We start from the raw sequence: 18,855 nt of genomic DNA on the forward strand, positions 1-18,855 counted from the left end.
AAATATGTTAAATCATATTTGATTCCTCAAAATGTTGCCTAACTTATAACTTGTAGTTTAGCGAAGGCACTTTATGGGACAATTCCTATCACTTAATTCCTTTAATCATTTCAATTAATACAAGATGGATGAATTGCCCCCAATTAAGGAGCTAGGCTGAGTAGCAGTACTCAAAACCCTTCTGCCTCTCCTTCCTCAAATAATCTAACAAGCTCCCCATGCACAAGACCACCATGGAGCTTCTGTTCCCCAAAATGGTTTAATCCCTAAATCCCTCTTACAGAATCATTCCAATGGGCTCCAGGAAACACTTCCTTCCCGCCTAGCCCCTAGAATCACTCACGGTTGATCTCTGCTTTTGCTCTCTCACACAGATTCTTCAGATTCATCTTGCCAAATATTTTGAGAGTCACACTCCAAGCTTTCTCTCCTGGATAATATTTCTTTATCAAGTTGGCCAGGTCCTCCCGCCTGGCCTTCCTCACTTCAGTCCAGGGTATCGGGCCGTGCTCAGGTTCCACGGTCTCCTTTAGGAATAACTTGAATGTATTTAATTCCTCTTTGTTTAGCTCCTCCAAATACAATAGCAGCCCAAGATCAGCAAAGAAGGAAGATGATGATGAATCTGCCATCTTGTCCTTGAATTAATATTCAGGCCTCTGTGGGAGAAAAAAATAACCAAAAGCACATGGAATAAATGGGACACAGGGAAAAGACAGATTTCAAAATGAAATACCTATATAGATTAACAAACATTTGCAGGAGTCCACTGTATTAGGTTTGGTACTGACCTAGTGTCCTCTGTAATACATCTTTCACAAAGCATTCTTCTAATATAGACCACTATACTATTTATTCCACCTTCTTAGGATTTATTCCCAGTCCTACCACTTATGAGCTATAAAACTAACGATAATTTCTCTCTTTCAACCTCAGTTTACTCTTCTGCTAAGTGGGGATAGCAGAGCCAACCTCTAATTTTTGTATGGATCAAACGAACTAGGGTTCATATATAACCTGGCACAGAACTGGCTCCTCCTAGGTATTGCTAACTGTCCATCCTTATCCCTTCTAATCACTTAATCCATACTCTCCCAAGCACCATCAAGTTTTCTTAATCTCTTTTGGTGATTTGCCTGAAGAGACAGAACTAGTAAGTGGTACAGCTGGAACTCAACTTAGATCTTTCACTAAAATTCCTGCCCTTTCTAGTCTTTAATAATGTCTCCCCCATTCTTGCTAATACGATTGGAAAAGAAAGATGGATGGGGGAAATAAAAGTATATAGAAGGGAGAGTTCTCCTTTTAAACAGAAGGTGAATTATCTCAAAACTTGTATAGTAAATCTGGATTTTCTCCTACAGTAATTGGTGAACCATCAGCTGTTTTAAGCTTGTTTGTTTACACAGTAAAAACATTCTAGATTACAGATAAATCTGACAAAAACAAGTCCTATAGTAATTTTTTTTAAAGTAAAAAGGAAAAGATTTGAGGAAATTTGAAAGAATAACACTGAAATTTCTCCAGGACATACAGAATATGGTAGGTGAGGGAAAGCAAGGCATAGAACACATCTTCAACATCCTGTCTAGAAATCGACAGATACCACTGCATGTGTGTCCATCTTTATCTTTGTCTTTCCTGTAACAAAGGAGGGCAGCTCTCTTCCCTTTTTTATAGCTTATTCCTCCACCTGTGATCTAAATCTCATAAGCAATTGTTCCCAAAGGGATTTAATCCATTAGAAATCTATCTTCTTTTTCTTCAACTTCTCCCTGTCCACTAAGTCCTTCTCATTAGCACTTAAATGTGCCCAAATCTAACTTAGTCTTTTACAAAGATTCCCTTTACTCCAAATCCCCTTCATCTTCATAGTCAAACTTCTACGGTCTTCTGTACTCTATCACCTATTATATTATACCTCCTCAATCCACTGCAATCGAACTTTTGCCACCACAATTTCACTGAAATAACAATAACCTCCTTGTTGCAAAATCCAAGGAGCATTTTGAGATACAAATTTCCTATCTGTAAACAGGAATAGCAAGAGTACCTACCTCTGCAAGGATTAAAGAAGCTAATCTATGCATCTAACTTTAACAAGGTGCCATATGTTAGTAATACTATTTTAACAATGTCTTACATCTGGATACTCACATGCCTCTTTGCTGTCATAATCCCACACTTTCTTCATTTTCCTTCTCCTTTCTGGGTATCCTTCTGAGCCAAGATCTATGTGGGTCTGAATCCTACTGGCTTTCTACTACATAAATCCATAATTATAATAGAGTACAATATACTTTAGTCTCCTTCCCAACGGTTTCATGCTGTTGAAGAAATTTGTTGTTTTGTTTTGTCTTTTTACATTTTTAGAAAGAGGAACACATGTTTGGCACTGTTTCTCTTATATGAAGGCATGCATTCATTCAGAAATGCCCTGAACTAAAATGGGAACCAATGATCCATGAGGACTTCAATTTGCAAATTTATTGATATAAATTTTTGCCTGTAACAAAGCATATTTGTTCAAAATAATTAGCTCATATTAACGAATATATTTGTAAGGACCTAGTGTGTATAGGCTCTTTATAAAAATTTTCTCTAGTCTTTAAAACAGACCTGAAAGTTTGATTTTATCCAAATTTACAGATAAAGAGTCTCAGAAATTAAGAGACTCAGGTTGCCCAGGTTATAGAGTTGACAAATGACCTATCAAACTACAAAGCTCATTCACTTTCTACTACATAGCACTGCCTTTTAATTTCACTAGTGAAATTAAAAGGAAATTCAGAGTTATACGGAATCTGTGTGGCCACGCTCTGTGATAGCAGACCCTATGCTGAATACTGGACTAGAAAAGGAAGACCTCTAAATACAGCATGACAATCATCATGACTAGAGTAGCTCTAGGAGAACACAAAGGAATAAGGGATTCTTGCCTAGAGAGAGTAGAGACAAGGAGGTCTCAGGGAAGTAAGATTTGACCTAGGAAGCCAGGTGTTTCCACCCTTTTCATACAGTCCTGACTGATTTCCTTTCTTGGTCGCTCTAATTAAATCTCCTACAGCAGTTTCCCAACCTCAGTAGTACCGACATTTTAGGCTGAGATTGGTACTACTTCCTTGGCATCCACACTATATGTGCATTATATGTTTAGCAGCACTCATGGCTTCTACCTATTTGATGCCAATTAGAACCTTGGATCTTCTACAGTTGTGACAAACAAAAAATGTCTCTAGATATTGCCAAACATCCCCAGGGCAGCAAACTGCCCCCAGTTGAAAAAACTTCAAGAGTCTAACCTCTACTGCTAAGTGTACAACTTCTTTTTTTGGGAGATGGAGTCTCCCTCTGTCACCCAGACTGGACTGCAGTAGCAGATCTTAGCTCACTACCACCTTTGCCTCCCCACCTGGGTTCAAGTGATTCTCCTGCCTCATCCTCCAGAGTAACTGGGACTTCAGGTGCCTACCACCATGCCTGGCTAATTTTTTTTTTTTTTTTTTTTTTGTATTTTTAGTAGAGACAGGGTTTCATCATGTTGGCTACGCTGGTCCCCAGCTCCAGACCTCAAGTGATTCACCCACCTGGGCCTCCCAAAGTGCTGGGATTATAGGCGAAAGGAGTGAGCCATGGCGCCCAGCCTGTGTACAACTTTTATCATGATAATTAAAGAAAAAGAGTAGATAGCCAAGAAAAAATGTTCTCATTAGATTTTAATATATTATAGAAGAGATACCATAATTGGGAGGAAATAATTCAGTGTTGTTTATTAGGACAACTTATAAACCATTTTGACAAGAATTAATTAGTATCCCCAAATGCCCATCAATGATAGACTGGATAAAGAAAATGTGGCACATATACACCATGGAATACTATACAGCCATAAAAAAGGATGAGTTCGTGTCCTTTGCAGGGACATGGATGAAGCTGGAAACCATCATTCTCAGCAAACTGACACAAGAACAGAAAACCAAACACCACATGTTCTTACTCATAAGTGGGTGTTGAACAATGAGAACACATGGACATAGGGAGTGAAACATCACACAATGGGCCTGGTGGGGGGTGGGGGGGCTAGAGAAGGGATAGCAGAGGGTAGGGGTATTGGGGAAGGATAACATTACAAGAAATACCTAATGTAGATGATGGGGGGGAAGGGATGGATGCAGCAAATTACCATGGCATGTGTATACCTATGTAAAAATCCTTCACAATCTGCACATGTACCCCAGAACTTAAAGTATAATAAAAATAAATAAATAAATCTCAGATATAGTAAGTCAGTACATCATTAATACTTCAAATCAGGGAGGAAAAAACAGCAAGGAATATTTATCACAACTTAGGAAAGGAGGGACTTACCAGTTTGGACACAATAAAGGAACTGACCAAGAGTCACAATGAATATTTGAAAATATATTGTTAACTATGTGGAAATTAAAACCTCTTGCCCTTAGAATTCAAACACAAATAGTCAACCAAAAACAGCAAAAATGTTTACAGGGAATATGGCAAATAAACAGCTGAAGTGTAAATTAATAAAACCACTTTAAAACTGTTTGTATTAACTACTAAATTTGGAGATGTCCACCCAGACCTAAATTTTGGTTTCTAACTGTACCATTTGCCAATAAATGGAATCAGGGCTCCTCAATGAAACTGCCAATTCTAGGGCTGGGACAGGGAATAGATAAGATAAGCCTATAGCATCTCATAGTGTCAGAAACAAGGAAAAGAAAATAATGGTGTATATCAAAAAGACCCAAGATACAACCAGAAAGAGATCCCAATGGCCTAAATAAAAGTATCGGATTATGGCCCAAAGTACAAAGCAAATATCCATGTGTCTGTGCTGGTATAGATAAATGTCTGAATAAATGAGAGAAAAGAGCCAAATCTCTCTTACAGAAGATTTCCAAATACTTTATGTAGGATATTCTCTCCTCCAGGAAGTGGCTCTTAACCCAACTGTACCCTATTTCCAAGAGCATTGACTGTGCTTATTGATTTCCTTCCAAAGAGAGGAATATGGGAGTAGGTGGGGAGAGTGGAGAAACTTTTTAGTGAGAAACCTGCCTCAAGATCAAGGCTACTATTATCATCGGTAAGTCACTATGATAGTATGTACTATTGATATTGTGACAAGAATGGCATGTTACCACTATGATATTCCTTCCCCAAACCCATCATCCTAGTCCAGCCATAAGAAAATAACAAAGTGAGGGACATGCTACAAATTACCTGATAAGTACTTCTAAGAACTGTCTAGGTCATCAGAAAACAAGGAAACACTGAGATGCTTTCACAGACTAGAGGAATCTACAGAGACAAAATGATTACATGTAATATTCAGGAAAAGAAAAAGAATGCTATGGAAAAACTAGTAAAACCCAAATTAAGTGCAACTTAATTGCCTTATCGTATTCATTGTGACAATTATACCATAGTAATGCAAGATATTAAAAATTGAGGAAATTGGGTGACAGGTATACAATACATTTCTGTAATTCTAAAAAAAAAAACTATTCTAAAATGGTTATTCCTTAAAACTGGAAATATACATACACCATGACATAGCAATTACAGTCATTAGAAAATATCCAATAGAAATATGTGTGTAGGTACAGTAAGAGATATGCAATAACTACAGACCCACTGCTTTTAATTCCTAAGCACTCGAAAAGACCCAAGAGTCCATCTATAGTAGAACCAATCGATACACTGTGGTAAATTCATATAATGAAATCCTTAACAGCAAAGAAAATATATGATTGCAGCTAGAATATGCCACTAGAATAAATCTCATAATTAGTGAAATAAGTCAAATCAAACAAGATTATGAAGTCATAAAAGTCGGTTTCCTAATACCTCTGTGGAGATGTGGTGGAGGGGGATGAAGGGGGCCTTAGGTCCTGGTAATGAAAGTCCTATTCCTTGACCTGCTGATGGTTTACTTGAGTGATCACCTGTTAATCATTTACTAAGCTGCATGTTTATGTTTAGTGCAGTCTTCTATGAGTTACAGTTCACACTAAAATATTGTTTTGAAAAGGTTCATATCCCTAAAATGGCATGATACGAATAGGTCAGAATAGCAATAAAACAAATTTATTGTGAATAGCCTATTCATAGGATGGGGGAAAAAAGGCAAAAAGCAAATGGCTAACAAGTATTTCAGAAAATTTTCAAATTTAAGCAGATAGCGAACTGATGCAAACCAGGAAACATCTCTTCTCAAAGATTGAAATGGCAAAAATAAGCTTTAAAAAACAATATCATATAAAGGAGTTAACATAAATGTTAATTACTACACTCTTGAAAAACTGCATATCTGCATGCCTACTGAGAACTTTACAAACATGCATGACTTTTCAAACAGTATCTTCTTTGGGAAATAATCCCAACTAATAAAAATCCTGAAAAATATCCTAAATACAGAAAAAAACTTTTGTGCATAAGAGTGTTTATTTAGAATAGTAAATAATTGTCAATAAAGATTCAATTATAATAAAGTAAATGCATAAAAATATAGCACACACGTGATTTTTATCATACAGCAAAACAGGTGGCAGGTATATGAAGCAATGAAACTACTAAGCAACGAAAACAAAAGCTTTGCATAAAAAAAAACAAAATACACTTAAAATAATTGTCACGAATTGTCCTAAGCTCAAAACACAACTGAGTTTAGAACAATTGTGACAATTATCTTTCATCAGAATACATTCCTTAAATAAGTGGAGAAATGAAAAGGTAAAAGACAATATCCATTTGTTAAATTCCAGTTAAAGAAATCAATGTCTGTCATCTGTACTTGAATTTGGCATGTTGGCAATCATTGCTAACTCGCAGAGAGAGAGCAATTTTGGGTCACTGCTGGAGAAGAGGGAGTGGGGGTGCTGAAGCATTATAGGCTAGAGGATGACCAACGCAGGGACAAGCGTGTGCTACCTTACTAATATTTCCTGAACTTTGCTAGGGGGAAGTAGAGAGAAAGATATGCTAATCTGGAGCACCAGCGAGAGCAGCTGGTTCACCTGCAGAGCAGTTTTTAGGCGGTTTCGTTTTCAGCAGGGAGAGGGTCTAGGAGGAGACCCAGAGTGAATGAAAGACGGCAGAACACAGGTGGTGGGAATAGCTTACGACTGAAAGACGAACACCTGCTCCTGGGAAGAGAGGCAAGGGGCTTGCCTGCATTCGTCAAGGCTAGTGAAACTGGTGCTATTCATACCGCTTTAATCCGGGAGATTCAAGAAGCGGGCACTGCACGCAGTGCCTGCCGAATTCAAGTATAGTTGGCAGGCATTCATTTTTTTTTTTTTAATTGCATTTTAGGTTTTGGGGTACATGTGAAGAACATGCAAGATTGTTGCATAGGTGCATAGGTCTCTTTATCTCTTTGGAATTTGACAAATGGATGCAGACAACACTAGGTCTCCAACCGAAGGCTACTTGCAGCTGACCGTGGACTGGCACCCTCAAGGTCGCCTTTCCAGCCTGGTCATGGCTGGTGCATGCCCAGAAATGTCCCACCCTGGGGTGTCCTGGCAGCTCATCCTCTGGGACCCCGAGTCCACATCCCTTTCCTTTTCCACACAGAATGTGGGAGCTGGATGAACTCGCACTGAACCCAACTTCCCATTTTAGAGTGGACAAAGTACCCATCCAGAGAAGAGGAGGGTCATTCCATACCTCGGGTCTCACCAGACGTCGGTGTCCAAGGGTAAAAGCACCGAAAGCCAGGAATCAGAGGGAAAAGAAAGGATCCGCAGGCACTTTCCGTTCCACAAGAATGGGGAACGCACTCTTTGGCTCTTAATACCTCATCTCCCTCCTCCCCTGCGAAAGGAGCAAACCCTCTAAGAGGGCTGCAGGCCAGCCTGTGTGGTTGGACCACGGCCAGGCCTAGCGAATCTCTCTTCCTATTGGCTGCAGAGGCCAAGAAAGCGCTGCTTCCGCTCTGCCCTCGCCTACGCTCTTCCACGCATTTACCGCAGAAGATACAGTGTTTCCCTCAGCACACCTGTGGGCGCACGGCCTTCCTCCTTGCTTTCCCGATGTGGGGAAGAGGAAGACGGGGAATTGAACCCTAGCTTTGAAGGACCTTTCCCAGACTGGCTGACTCCCAATAAGCGGTGTCCCTTTCTCATCCATCTAATATCCGTACAATTATTGAGCATCTTATTTGTGCCTGACAGTTTTCTGTGCCCTCTCTTGCAGTGAATAAAATATCCAAAGTCTCGCTCCTCTAGCCCTTACCTCCATGGAGCTTACATTCTGTTGAAGGGGCACAGATAATGAATTGTAGCATATCAGGTGGTGATCATTGCTGTGGAGAAAATCAGAGTGGGGCTAGGAATACAGCTCTGGGGGTGGGAGGTAGGGGTTGGGTCCTATTTCTCTTTGAATGGAAAGACACTACTAAGGTGACATTTGAAGAACGTGAAAGTATGAGCAGTGAAGATATCTGGGAGGTGGAGAATTGCAGGAGTAAAAAAATAGCAAGTGCAGAGGCCCTCAGGCAAGAGCCTACTTGACATATTTGAAGAACATTTGAGTCAAATCAACTATAATGGTCACCAAGGCTCTGTTGCTTTATGGATAATGCAGTTTCATTCAAATCTCACATGACTAGATCTGCTCTAAGATGAATTCATGGCCTTTGCCCCTAAAGACAGTCTTAGAAGCTAATAGGTCCAGGAGCTTCGAGATTGAGAATTGCCTCTCAGATGAGAAACCTCTGGATACATGGGTAAATGGATGCTCAGTTCAGATGGCTTCCTTTTTCTAAGGATTATTCATTTGGAACAAGTTTTCATATTCACATAGCAGCAAGACTTGGGAGATTCTAACCTTATTTAAGGTAGCATTTCTCCAGCTGGACTCCTCAAGGAAAACTTTAAGCTTTATTGGCAAAGGAGGAGCCAGTATTCATTGGCATTAAGAAAATGTACACTCTAGGCAGCTGACACTAAGGACTCAGGTGTGCTAGTTAGCAAGATGGGCCCAACAACCTCAGTAACAGCCAGAAATCAGAGGGCTAGGTTACAAGGATTCATACAAAAACTACCTCAAAAGGACAACCAAGTGTAGGGCGAGAGAAAGGATAAACTCTTTTTAGTTTGGTTCCAACATACGATATTAAATTGCTATAATGTGCTAATGTGCGGAATATGTCCACAAGTATGTACATCTTAAGAGAAACTAAATGCTAGAAGGTTTTGTTTGGAAATTGTTTCCAACATGCACATAAAACCATGAAATAGAACATTTTTGCTGTCCCATGAAGGCTGCTATTATCTTGCTGTATTTTCAGTTTATATAAATTTATATTTGGAAGGTTATTTATTCAGCAGGATCTTATCAGAAACCTGTACTTTTGAAATTATTGCAATGCAATACCTCATGAAAGTAATCTTTAATATCTAAAAGGTCTGCAATTGTGAGCGATTGTAGTACTTGTTCATTTGTTGCTGGTAACCTACTTTAAATGACATCTCTGTGTTGCAAAAAGGTAAAAATGCTTGTAGGATTTGTCAAATTGAAAGAACCTGTCACTTCCCCTGTCTACCACAAGCATAAAGGCAAAATAAAAGTGGTAGTATTCCATTTTACTAAGAGTTTGAGAGATTTCCTTATAGGCCCCTGATTTCTTCCTGTTTTTATTTACATCAATCCCTCTCAATAAACAATCCACATTGAACACATCAATTCTCTCATATGTATCCTTTTACATTTTTTTCTTCATGCTGCATAAACAGTCAGATGCACAAATACAATGAGTAACAAAGATTGAATTACTTTTTTTTGTATTTTTACTGTCACCCAATAAATAATTTTATTTATTTACTATTTGTCTTTCCCCACTCCAATCCTCCCCACCTAGAGAATGGATCCATAAAAGATAAAGATTTTTATTTATTTCATTCATTTTTTTTTATTCTCAGCACCTAAAGCAGTGAATGAATAAATCAACAGCACCTCATTAATGTAAGAAGGGAGTAAAGTGAAAACAAGAATGACAAGTTGAAGAAAGTCCAGAATGGCTAACATGGGATAAGGGAGCAAAATAATGGAATATGGAATCAGAGAAATAGGAGGAAAATGAGAAAAGTAATTAGAGAGATACCATGTGGGGCCCTATAGGTCACTGTAAGTACCTTGGCTTTCACTCTGAGGAAACTAGAAAGCCAACTGAGGGTTTTGGGCAAAGTGAATAATAACGATTTTGTTTTAAGAGAATCATCCTGGATATATATGAAGTATCCTGGAGTAGGGCAATAGCAGAAGCAAGCAGACCAGTTAAGAGGCTATTATAATAATCCAGATGAGAGAACATGATGGCTAGGGCAAGGCTGGTAGCAGCCGTGGTGGTGAAAGTAGTCATATTCTGGGTATTTAAGATGGAACTGCAAGGATTTGCTGACAGAACAGATATGAGAGGTAAGAAAAAAGAAAGGAGTCAAAGGGAAATCTAAGATACTGACTTGGGAATTTGGAAGAATGGAATGGAGAAGACTGTTAAAAAAGTAAGTATGTGAGGCATTTCCGGAGCACATTTTTGGTAAATTTGGGATGCATATTAAATATTGAACATTGAAGTCAAATTGACAAGGAGGGAGTTTAGAGTTGGAATTCAAAGTCTGAGCAGGAAATAAAAACTATAAGTTACTAGCTTATAGGTGGAATTTAAAGCCATGGAAGATCATTCAGGGAGTGAGAATGGAACATTCAAAGACTGATCCCTGAGGACTCACTCTACTGTTTAGAAGTCACAGAGAGGGAGCAGACCTGGGAGGGGCAATAAAATTGTTTTCAAGAGATCATGAAAAAGAAGAGAGAGGAAAACCTGAAGGGTGTGCTGTAAGTGAAGAAAATGTTTCAAGGTAGAAAGAGAGATTAATTTTGCCAAATGCTTGAAATAAATTGTGCCAAATTCTCAGAACAAGATGAGACTGAAAACTGACCATTGAATTTAGCAACATTGAGATCATCAGTGATTTTGAATCGAGAAGTTTCACTGACATAGTAGGGTGAAAACCTAATTGAAGTAGGGTCAAAAAAAGATTGGAAGGAGAAAAAAATGAAGACAATAGACTACTTTCTAAGAAGTTTGGCTCAAAAGGAAGGGGGGAAATGATACAGCAGCTGACAGGGAAGTAGGCCTGCTTTAGACTGAATGTGTCCTCCCAAATTCATATGCTGAAACCTGATCCCCAATGTGATGGTATTAGGAGGTGGAGACTTTCGCAGATGATTAGGTTGTGAGGGCAGAGCCTTCATGAATGGAATTGGTGCCCTTATAAAAGAGGTTCCAGAAAGCTCTCTGGACCCTTCTGCCATGTGAGGACTCCACGAGAAGAGAGTCATAAATGAACCAGGAGGTGGGCCCTCACTAAACTGAATCTGTTGGTGCCTTGATCTTGGACTTTCAGCCTCCAGAACTGTGAGCAGTGTTTCTGTTATTGTCAACCATCTGGTTTATGGTATTTTGTTATAGCAGCCCATGCTAACTAAAATAGGGCTGTAGAAAATTTCTTTTTGTTTTGCCATTTTGTTTTGAAGAAATGACAGCATTCTTGATGATGGGAAAGATATAGTAAAGAGGGAAAATTGATATTGCAAGGGAAGGAAATTAGTGGATTTAGATGCATGTGAGCAAGAATGGATGGAAACTAGTGACTACATGATCAGGCTTCCAGCTATAAAGGGGCACTGATGCAGGTAGGTGTATGAATACATTGTGTGGATGGGCAGGGGTATGGAAGTTCTCTTTGCTTATTTACTCTGAACAATTAAAAATACATTAATCAGTTGAGGATGAAGATGGCAAAACTCATCATCAGTTTTGTAAATGCTCTATGGACACAAAATATATTATCAATTCTAGGGATATAAGGTTTCTGTGTATACCTTTGAAATTCAGATTATTAATTATACTACTTGATCTGTGTATGGCTTTATTTTATTGTGTCCTAGTTCTAATTCTAAAACAAACATGTTGAATTTTCCCATAGAACTGTATTTTTTAATCAAGTACTCAAATGTATGCATTATTGCTCCATGTACTTAGCAGGTTTGATGGCATTATACTTCTTCATAAATTGTACCTTTTATCAAGATATAAAGTCAATCTCTTTCTTTTGTTCTTAAATTAACCTTCAATTATTTGAATTTTTTGCTTGTTTGCCTAGTATCTTTTTTTACACACCTCATAGATGTTTCTTGAAAATAGCATATGGTTAGATTTTGTTACTTGAGTGACTGAGAGTTTCTATTGAAAAATTCAGTCCATTCACATCTAGCATAATGACTAATGATTTATTGCATTCTTTATGTATGTAACTTTGGGTTTATTATTTATTTTGTATCATGGCTTTCTCTGTTTCCTTGTCCATATTTTTTTGTGGGGTATTTCTGTTTTTGGTTTGTTATTTGTTTAGAATCCTTTCTTGAATTGTTAACTTAGGGACATCTGAGTGATACAGGCTCTGAATTCTTGAAATACCTTAAACATTTCTTTCACTGCATTAGGGATAGATGACGTTTTTGGCTGATGTATTGAAGCCCCTTTATCCTACTAGTCTATACTGCTATTGAACACATTTTTAGCTTCCAACATTACAAAAGAGAAGTCCAATTTCATTTTTATTTTTAGATAACTTACCCTTTTTACTTAAAAGCTTATGAGTTTTCTCTTTACCCTTACAGTATATGAATTATATCTTTATATGTCTAGTGTGAGTCTTTACTCACTAATCCAGACTGAAATGTAGTGAGTTATTTTGCCTGCATTCATGCCTTCTCAAAAAATTTCAACACAAAGACATTTTCTACTGTTCTGTTATTCGTTTCTTCACTTTTATAAACTCATTTTTCTCCTTGTAGAAATTTTATGTCTGCATAATAGGTTTTATATATCTATTATTTAAGCCTATTATCTGTTTTTCATGATTTCAAACTCTTTTTCCTCTTCTTTGCTTTCAGGTATTTCATATAGGATACATTTTAGCTCAAAAAGTGACCATTTTTCCCCACCAATTCAATTGCTAACACGCTTAATTAGAAAAAAATACAGATTTTCTTTTCACATTTTACTCACATATTTTCTCATTAAAATGTACAAATATTCTAAGCTTATTAGAGATATTTATAAAAATACAGTGTAACATAGACTTGTATGCATGCACACATACTTGCTCATGAAAGATTTATGACAGATATGGATACAGGACAGCAGGGGTAAGAAAGGAGGTCCACAATACCCACACAGATTCCAGAGACCTCTCTCAGTCACAACGTTGTGCTTTATGTCCAGCAAGTGAACCACAAGATATTTGATTTCAAGGAAGCCACAGCTCATTCAAGTAGGGGGTCTTTTATACTACTCCTGTCATGTAGCTAAAACCAGGCTATGAGACCAGGTTCAATAGCAGAAATCAGAGGCAAACCATTAATCAATACATTTTCTATAAGCAACACTGGCAGATTTCCCTCTTGGTATTTTTTGGAAAACTATGTTAGCACAAAGCTACATTAATTCCTATGTAGTATATTTTATTCAGGTTTGGCCAAGGATCAATATCATGGCTCCAGGCATCCCTGGAAATATCTGTAGGTTTTCAATATACCAGTTGAGAGTTACAATGAAATAATACACTGTGGATTAGCATTTTTCATCGGTGTAGAAAAGTCTAAATCATTATTTCTTCACATATTGATCTTTGCTCATTTTATCTTTTCTGAGACTCTAATTCTGTATGTTAGATCTTTTTGCTGTGTTCCATATCTTTCTGATATAGTTTGGATGTTTGTCCCCACCGAAATCTCCTTGTTGAAATGCAATCCCTAACGTTGGAAGTGGGGTCTGGTAGGTGGTATTTGGGTCATGGGGGTGGGTCACTCACGGCTTCGTAATGTACTTGTGACAGTGAGTTCTAACGCTATCTGGTTAAGTGTGTGGAGCCTCCCTATGCTCTCTCTCTCTCTTGCTCCTTCTCCCACCATGTGAGACATGCCCACAGCCCCTTCACCTTACATCATGATTGTAAGCTGCTTGAGGCCTCCCCAAAAGCCAAGCAGATATCAGCACCATGCTTCCTGTAAACCCTGCAGAATGGTGAGCTAATTAAACCTGTTTTCTTTATAAATTACCCAGTCTCAAGATATATATTTTATACAAGAATGGCCTAATACAATTTCTTATGTTCTTTATGTGCCTTCTACTCTGTACTTTAGCTTTGGAGATTTTATTTACATATAAACATATATCTTTATATAAATATATTTATATATTTTTATATAAAATAGATTTATATATTTTATATATAAAATAGATTTATATATAAAATTAAAATTTTGTGATACAAATGTTTTTATATAAAACCAAAATCTCCAAGCTAAACATATGAACTATATTATATGTAGTATATAATTAAAATTATATATTTAAAATTTTATTTTATAAAATATATACTTTATAAATCTTAAAATATCTATTTTAAGATTTTATATGTATAAAATTAAAATATATATTTAAAATTTTATACACGCATATAAAATGGTAATCTTCTATTCAGGTATTTGTAGTCTTTCCTCTTCTCCTCTGGTGGAGCTGATCTGCTATCATATACATTGTTTACATTCTCAATTTTAATTTTATTCATAAAATTTTAATTTTTTGATTAAAATTTCTAATCTTAACTCTTCTCCATTATTGAACATATTAATCAGAATTATGTTTAAATATATATTTATCTCAATAATTTAGTCAACCATGAATTTGTTTCTATTGTCTTTTTTCTTTCTGTCCTTATAATTTTTGGTTGAATATCAGGCATTGAATATGAAATATTGTAGAAGTTCTGAACAATATTCCTCCTGAGAGTGTTCCTCTCATAGGCAGATAGAGAGGGCAGATAACACCAATCCAGTTAGGTATGGAGTTGACTCAAAGTTGAATTGCAGCTACATCTCTATTTACTGCCAATTTGCTTCTGTTCTTATTCTCCCTAACTTGGGGGAATATTGGCCTCTGCCCTTTAGCAGGTATATCTCGTCAGATATGCATTTTGTTTCTCTGAAAACCGAATCCTCTTAGCTTTTTTTTTCTTTTAATTTTGGTTAGTTCCTTGAGGTTCAGGTCTGATTAATGGAATATTTTAAGAGGCAGGAATTCTAATTGGCTATCTCTTCCTTGGTGGGTTTTGAACTACAATTTTGATCTCCCCTGATCTGTGATGAGACTTCTGAAAATTTTCTGTGCATATCAACAGCCTTCTTCTTATCTTCTTTCCCTGTTCATCTTAAGAATTCTGCTAACTGTTGAAGAGAAAACCACCAAGTTTTGTGCTGGCTGATTAAAGAAAGATTCCCTTTTCATCAGGATCTTGGCCCCTAAATTCCTTGCTGTCTTGTCAGACATTACTTTAATTTTTTTCTTAGTTATGTGACATTGACCAAAATTAGGGAAAATTCTATGCCCTCTAGCCACAGTCCTATTGTTGTATCCAAGTGAGTTAGAAGGAAAATGCCACACTCTGAGTTCCAAATTAAGAGTCCTTTATTAGCCAGCAACTGAGAGACGGCTAACGCTCAAAATTCTCTTGGCCCCAAGTAAGGGGCTTGATTTCCCTTCATACCTTGATTTAGGTAGGGGAGGGGGAGCCTAGCTGAAGTGTAATTTTACAGAAGTAGAACAAGCAAGTTAGATAAGGAAGCTGGTAACCAGGAGGCAGGAGGTTTCCAGGATTGTTGGTTGCTAAGGGTATTTCCATACAGTCATCAAGGGGAGCAGCAGGGGGTATTTTCCATACAATCAATCACCAAGGAAGGTATTCACAACAGCGGGTAGACTTGCCAAGCAGGATGCAGTTACGATGGGTTACAGGTACTGTGAACAGTGTGAACCACTCTTAATGGTTCAAAGCTTTCAGTGCAGCATGACCCAGTAATGCACCTGTGGGGGCTGAGGCAGGGAGGGAGAAGCTAAGCTGGAGCTTACTGCTAAAATGGAGTCAGTCAGGCTAGCCAAAGTTAGGTTACCACACTATTCCTAGATTCTTCAATTTTTTGCTATGAAGAATCTGTAACATCTTGGACTAAGAACTTGGGCTCTCTCTCTCTTCCCATGCAAGGCAGTTTCTTCACTCCTCCCCCAGGTACATCTCTAGGCATCTGGTGACTGTCCCCAGGACCCCCATCAGAGCTGGTGCTTTGGGTCTCTGCCCATTCAAGTCCCAGGACCCCCATCAGAGCTGGTGCTTTGGGTCTCTGCCCATTCAAATCAGGGAGGGTCCATGCCCAATAATTTTCAAAATGTAGTTTCCAGAGTCATAAGAAATACAGATGCTTATTGTGTGGCAGACCCAGGTAGATAGGCTCTGGGCCACCCACCCCTGCTAAACTCCAAACTGTAACTGGGTAGAATTCATTCCTAAAAGTCTTGTGTATGCTGTACTTGGTGCTCTTTATTATTCATATTGGCCTCTGCCCTTTAGCAGCTATATTTCTTCAGATACACATTTTGTTTCTCTGAAAACTGGATCCTCTTAGCTTTTTTTTTCTTTTAATTTTGGTTAGTTCATTGAGATTCAGGTCTGATTAATGGAATATTTTAAGTGGCAACAGTCATACAGATGGGTATGACAAAGAGGTCTCTACTTCTGTTGACCATTGAATAGAATCATAAAGCCTGCCATTTGCCTTTGGGAGAACCTGGAGAAAATCTTTTTGCTCTTTCATCTCCTTATAATCTTTCAGATTTAGCACAGGGACAGTCAGTTTACATGTTCAGCTTCTTCATGGCCTCTGAGAGTCAAGGAACCCCATTAAGTTTATAGAAGTCTCTTAGATGGTCCACAGATGTGAGGTCCAGGGTCTTTTGAAAAAATGCTGTTTAAGTTACCATGCCTAGGCTTTGATGCTGTTCTCCACATTCTTATCTGGCCCATAAGGAAAGGGATGTGGAGAGGTCTAACACTAGGTCTCTAAGAGAGTGCTCAATCCCAACATTTCTCTTTATAAACCTCAGTACTCTGGTTTAGGAGAGGCAGACAGCAATAAGCAGGAAATAGAGGAGTTCATTTAGGCAGCCATTTCTTATCATCTCCCCACAATCCTCATATATCTTTTACAGAGAGCCTTCCTGTGATTCATCTTATGAAATGGGAGAACTATTCACTTTCTTTTACATGAAAAAAACCTGGTTTTTCCCAGTATTTTCCAACCTTGGCATGGAGAAGATTATCAGTGTGTCTGGAGTTAAAGGCCTTAAGGATTAGTGTTCTTAGTTAATTAGCAAACAATCAGTTGCTTAAAATCCTAGGTTCCACTTCCCTCTCAAAATAAGTTCAAACACATCAGAATCCAGGAGACTCAGTTACACCTTTCACATCCTTGATACAAAGTAATTTAGTTTCAAAGCACACTATTTTTTTAAAATGATAAGTTAATTATAAACATCAATAGCCAACACTTGATATTTTTGTTCTAGGAATACTGAAAAGTAAATTACATGGCTTATCCAGATTACTCCTTAACAATAATGAGTAATATTCTCAGGGCAGAAGCAGTGTGGCAGAACAGCCCACTTCCAGTGTTCCTTCTTACTGGTCAATGTCTTTGCATTCAGTAATTCAGCTATCAATTGTAGCTATTTAAATACATTGCAATTTACAGGTGAAAAAACTTAAGGGTGAGCGGTTAAACAACGTGCTCAACACCACCTAGTGGATAACAATGATTGATAGGTTTTAAAGTTAGTTCAGTCAGACAACAAAGCCCACATTTTAAAAATGCTATGCTATACTCTCTAAATGTTGAAGCCAGGGAGGGTCCACGCCCAGTAATTTTCAAAATGTGGTCGCCAGAGTTGTAAAAAATGGAGGTGTTTATTGTGTGGCGAACTCAAGCAGATAGGCGCTGGGCCACCCAACCCTGCTAAACACCAAACTAAATAAACAGTTCACATTTAGAGTACTTCCTATGTGCCAGGAACTGGTTTAAGCATTTTAACTATACTAACTCATTTCAATCTAACAAGACTGTAAAATAGTTACTATTATTATTGACTATTAATATTAAGCCTATTAAGCTGATGCTTAAAGGTTAGGTAATCCAGCCAATTATCTCAGAAGTGGTGTTGCCAGATTAGAATCCAAGGAGTCTCTTGCTTTTAATGACTATCCTACCAAAAGTTCCTTGCCCAATAAAATATTTGAATATTACTAATCTAGCCCAAGTTTGAGGGACAGGGCCCAAAGATGCGAAAATATTTTCCTAACACACTCAGCTAAATAATGGAACAGGCTCTTGCAACTCTCTCTGTGGTCCCAGGACACTGAGGAGGGGCTCATCTTCTCATGGCTTCATCTCAGCTCCACTGTGCGTTTCCCTTCACTGTCTGGAGTCTCCAGAGGAGCCTGGGACTTGGCAGCAATGCGGGAGGGAGGATAGCCCCACTTTACCAGGAACGAAGAGGGTCTCTGTCAACAATAGGGCGGAATTTGAAAAGCGCTAACCTCGAGTTTAGAGCGAAGCTAGCTAGTGCCAGGGACAGTGGGGTGCCCATTCCGCCGAGGGCGCGGGACAGCGAGGACAACCACGCCTTGCCAACCAAAGGCGACCTGACAGCGTTTCCTTTGGGTCGCGTCGACGGGTTCCGCAGTGGCAGGCGGTGAGGGTCACAGAATTCTCCGAAGCCAGTCGCTCCATTTCCCTTTAACTCCAGCCACGCCCCACTTCCCGGTGCCCTAAAAGCATCGGGAATACTCCTATTCCATTAATGCCGCTATGTCCCTGCCTCATCCCCGAGCGCACCGCCTTCCAGAGCAGGAATGACAGTGGCCA

General features: G+C 38.4%; 1 protein-coding gene across 1 annotated transcript in view; it reads right to left on the minus strand.

Moving 5' to 3' along the window:
* Positions 1 to 18,844, minus strand: part of NLRP14 (NLR family pyrin domain containing 14) — a 55,579-nt gene extending 36,735 nt beyond the window's left edge. The window contains exons 1-2 of the mRNA XM_012456733.3: positions 18,528 to 18,844; positions 344 to 659 (exon numbers count right to left, since the gene is read on the minus strand). Coding sequence (XP_012312156.3) covers positions 344 to 632 — 289 coding nt within the window. The 5' untranslated portion in view covers positions 633 to 659; positions 18,528 to 18,844. The remainder of the gene's footprint in view (positions 1 to 343; positions 660 to 18,527) is intronic.
* Positions 18,845 to 18,855: the final 11 nt, after the last annotated feature.

This window comes from Aotus nancymaae, unplaced genomic scaffold (genome assembly GCF_030222135.1).
Source record: "Aotus nancymaae isolate 86718 unplaced genomic scaffold, 86718_ANA_hifiasm-v0.15.2.pri h1tg000059l, whole genome shotgun sequence".
Lineage (NCBI taxonomy): Eukaryota > Metazoa > Chordata > Mammalia > Primates > Aotidae > Aotus > Aotus nancymaae.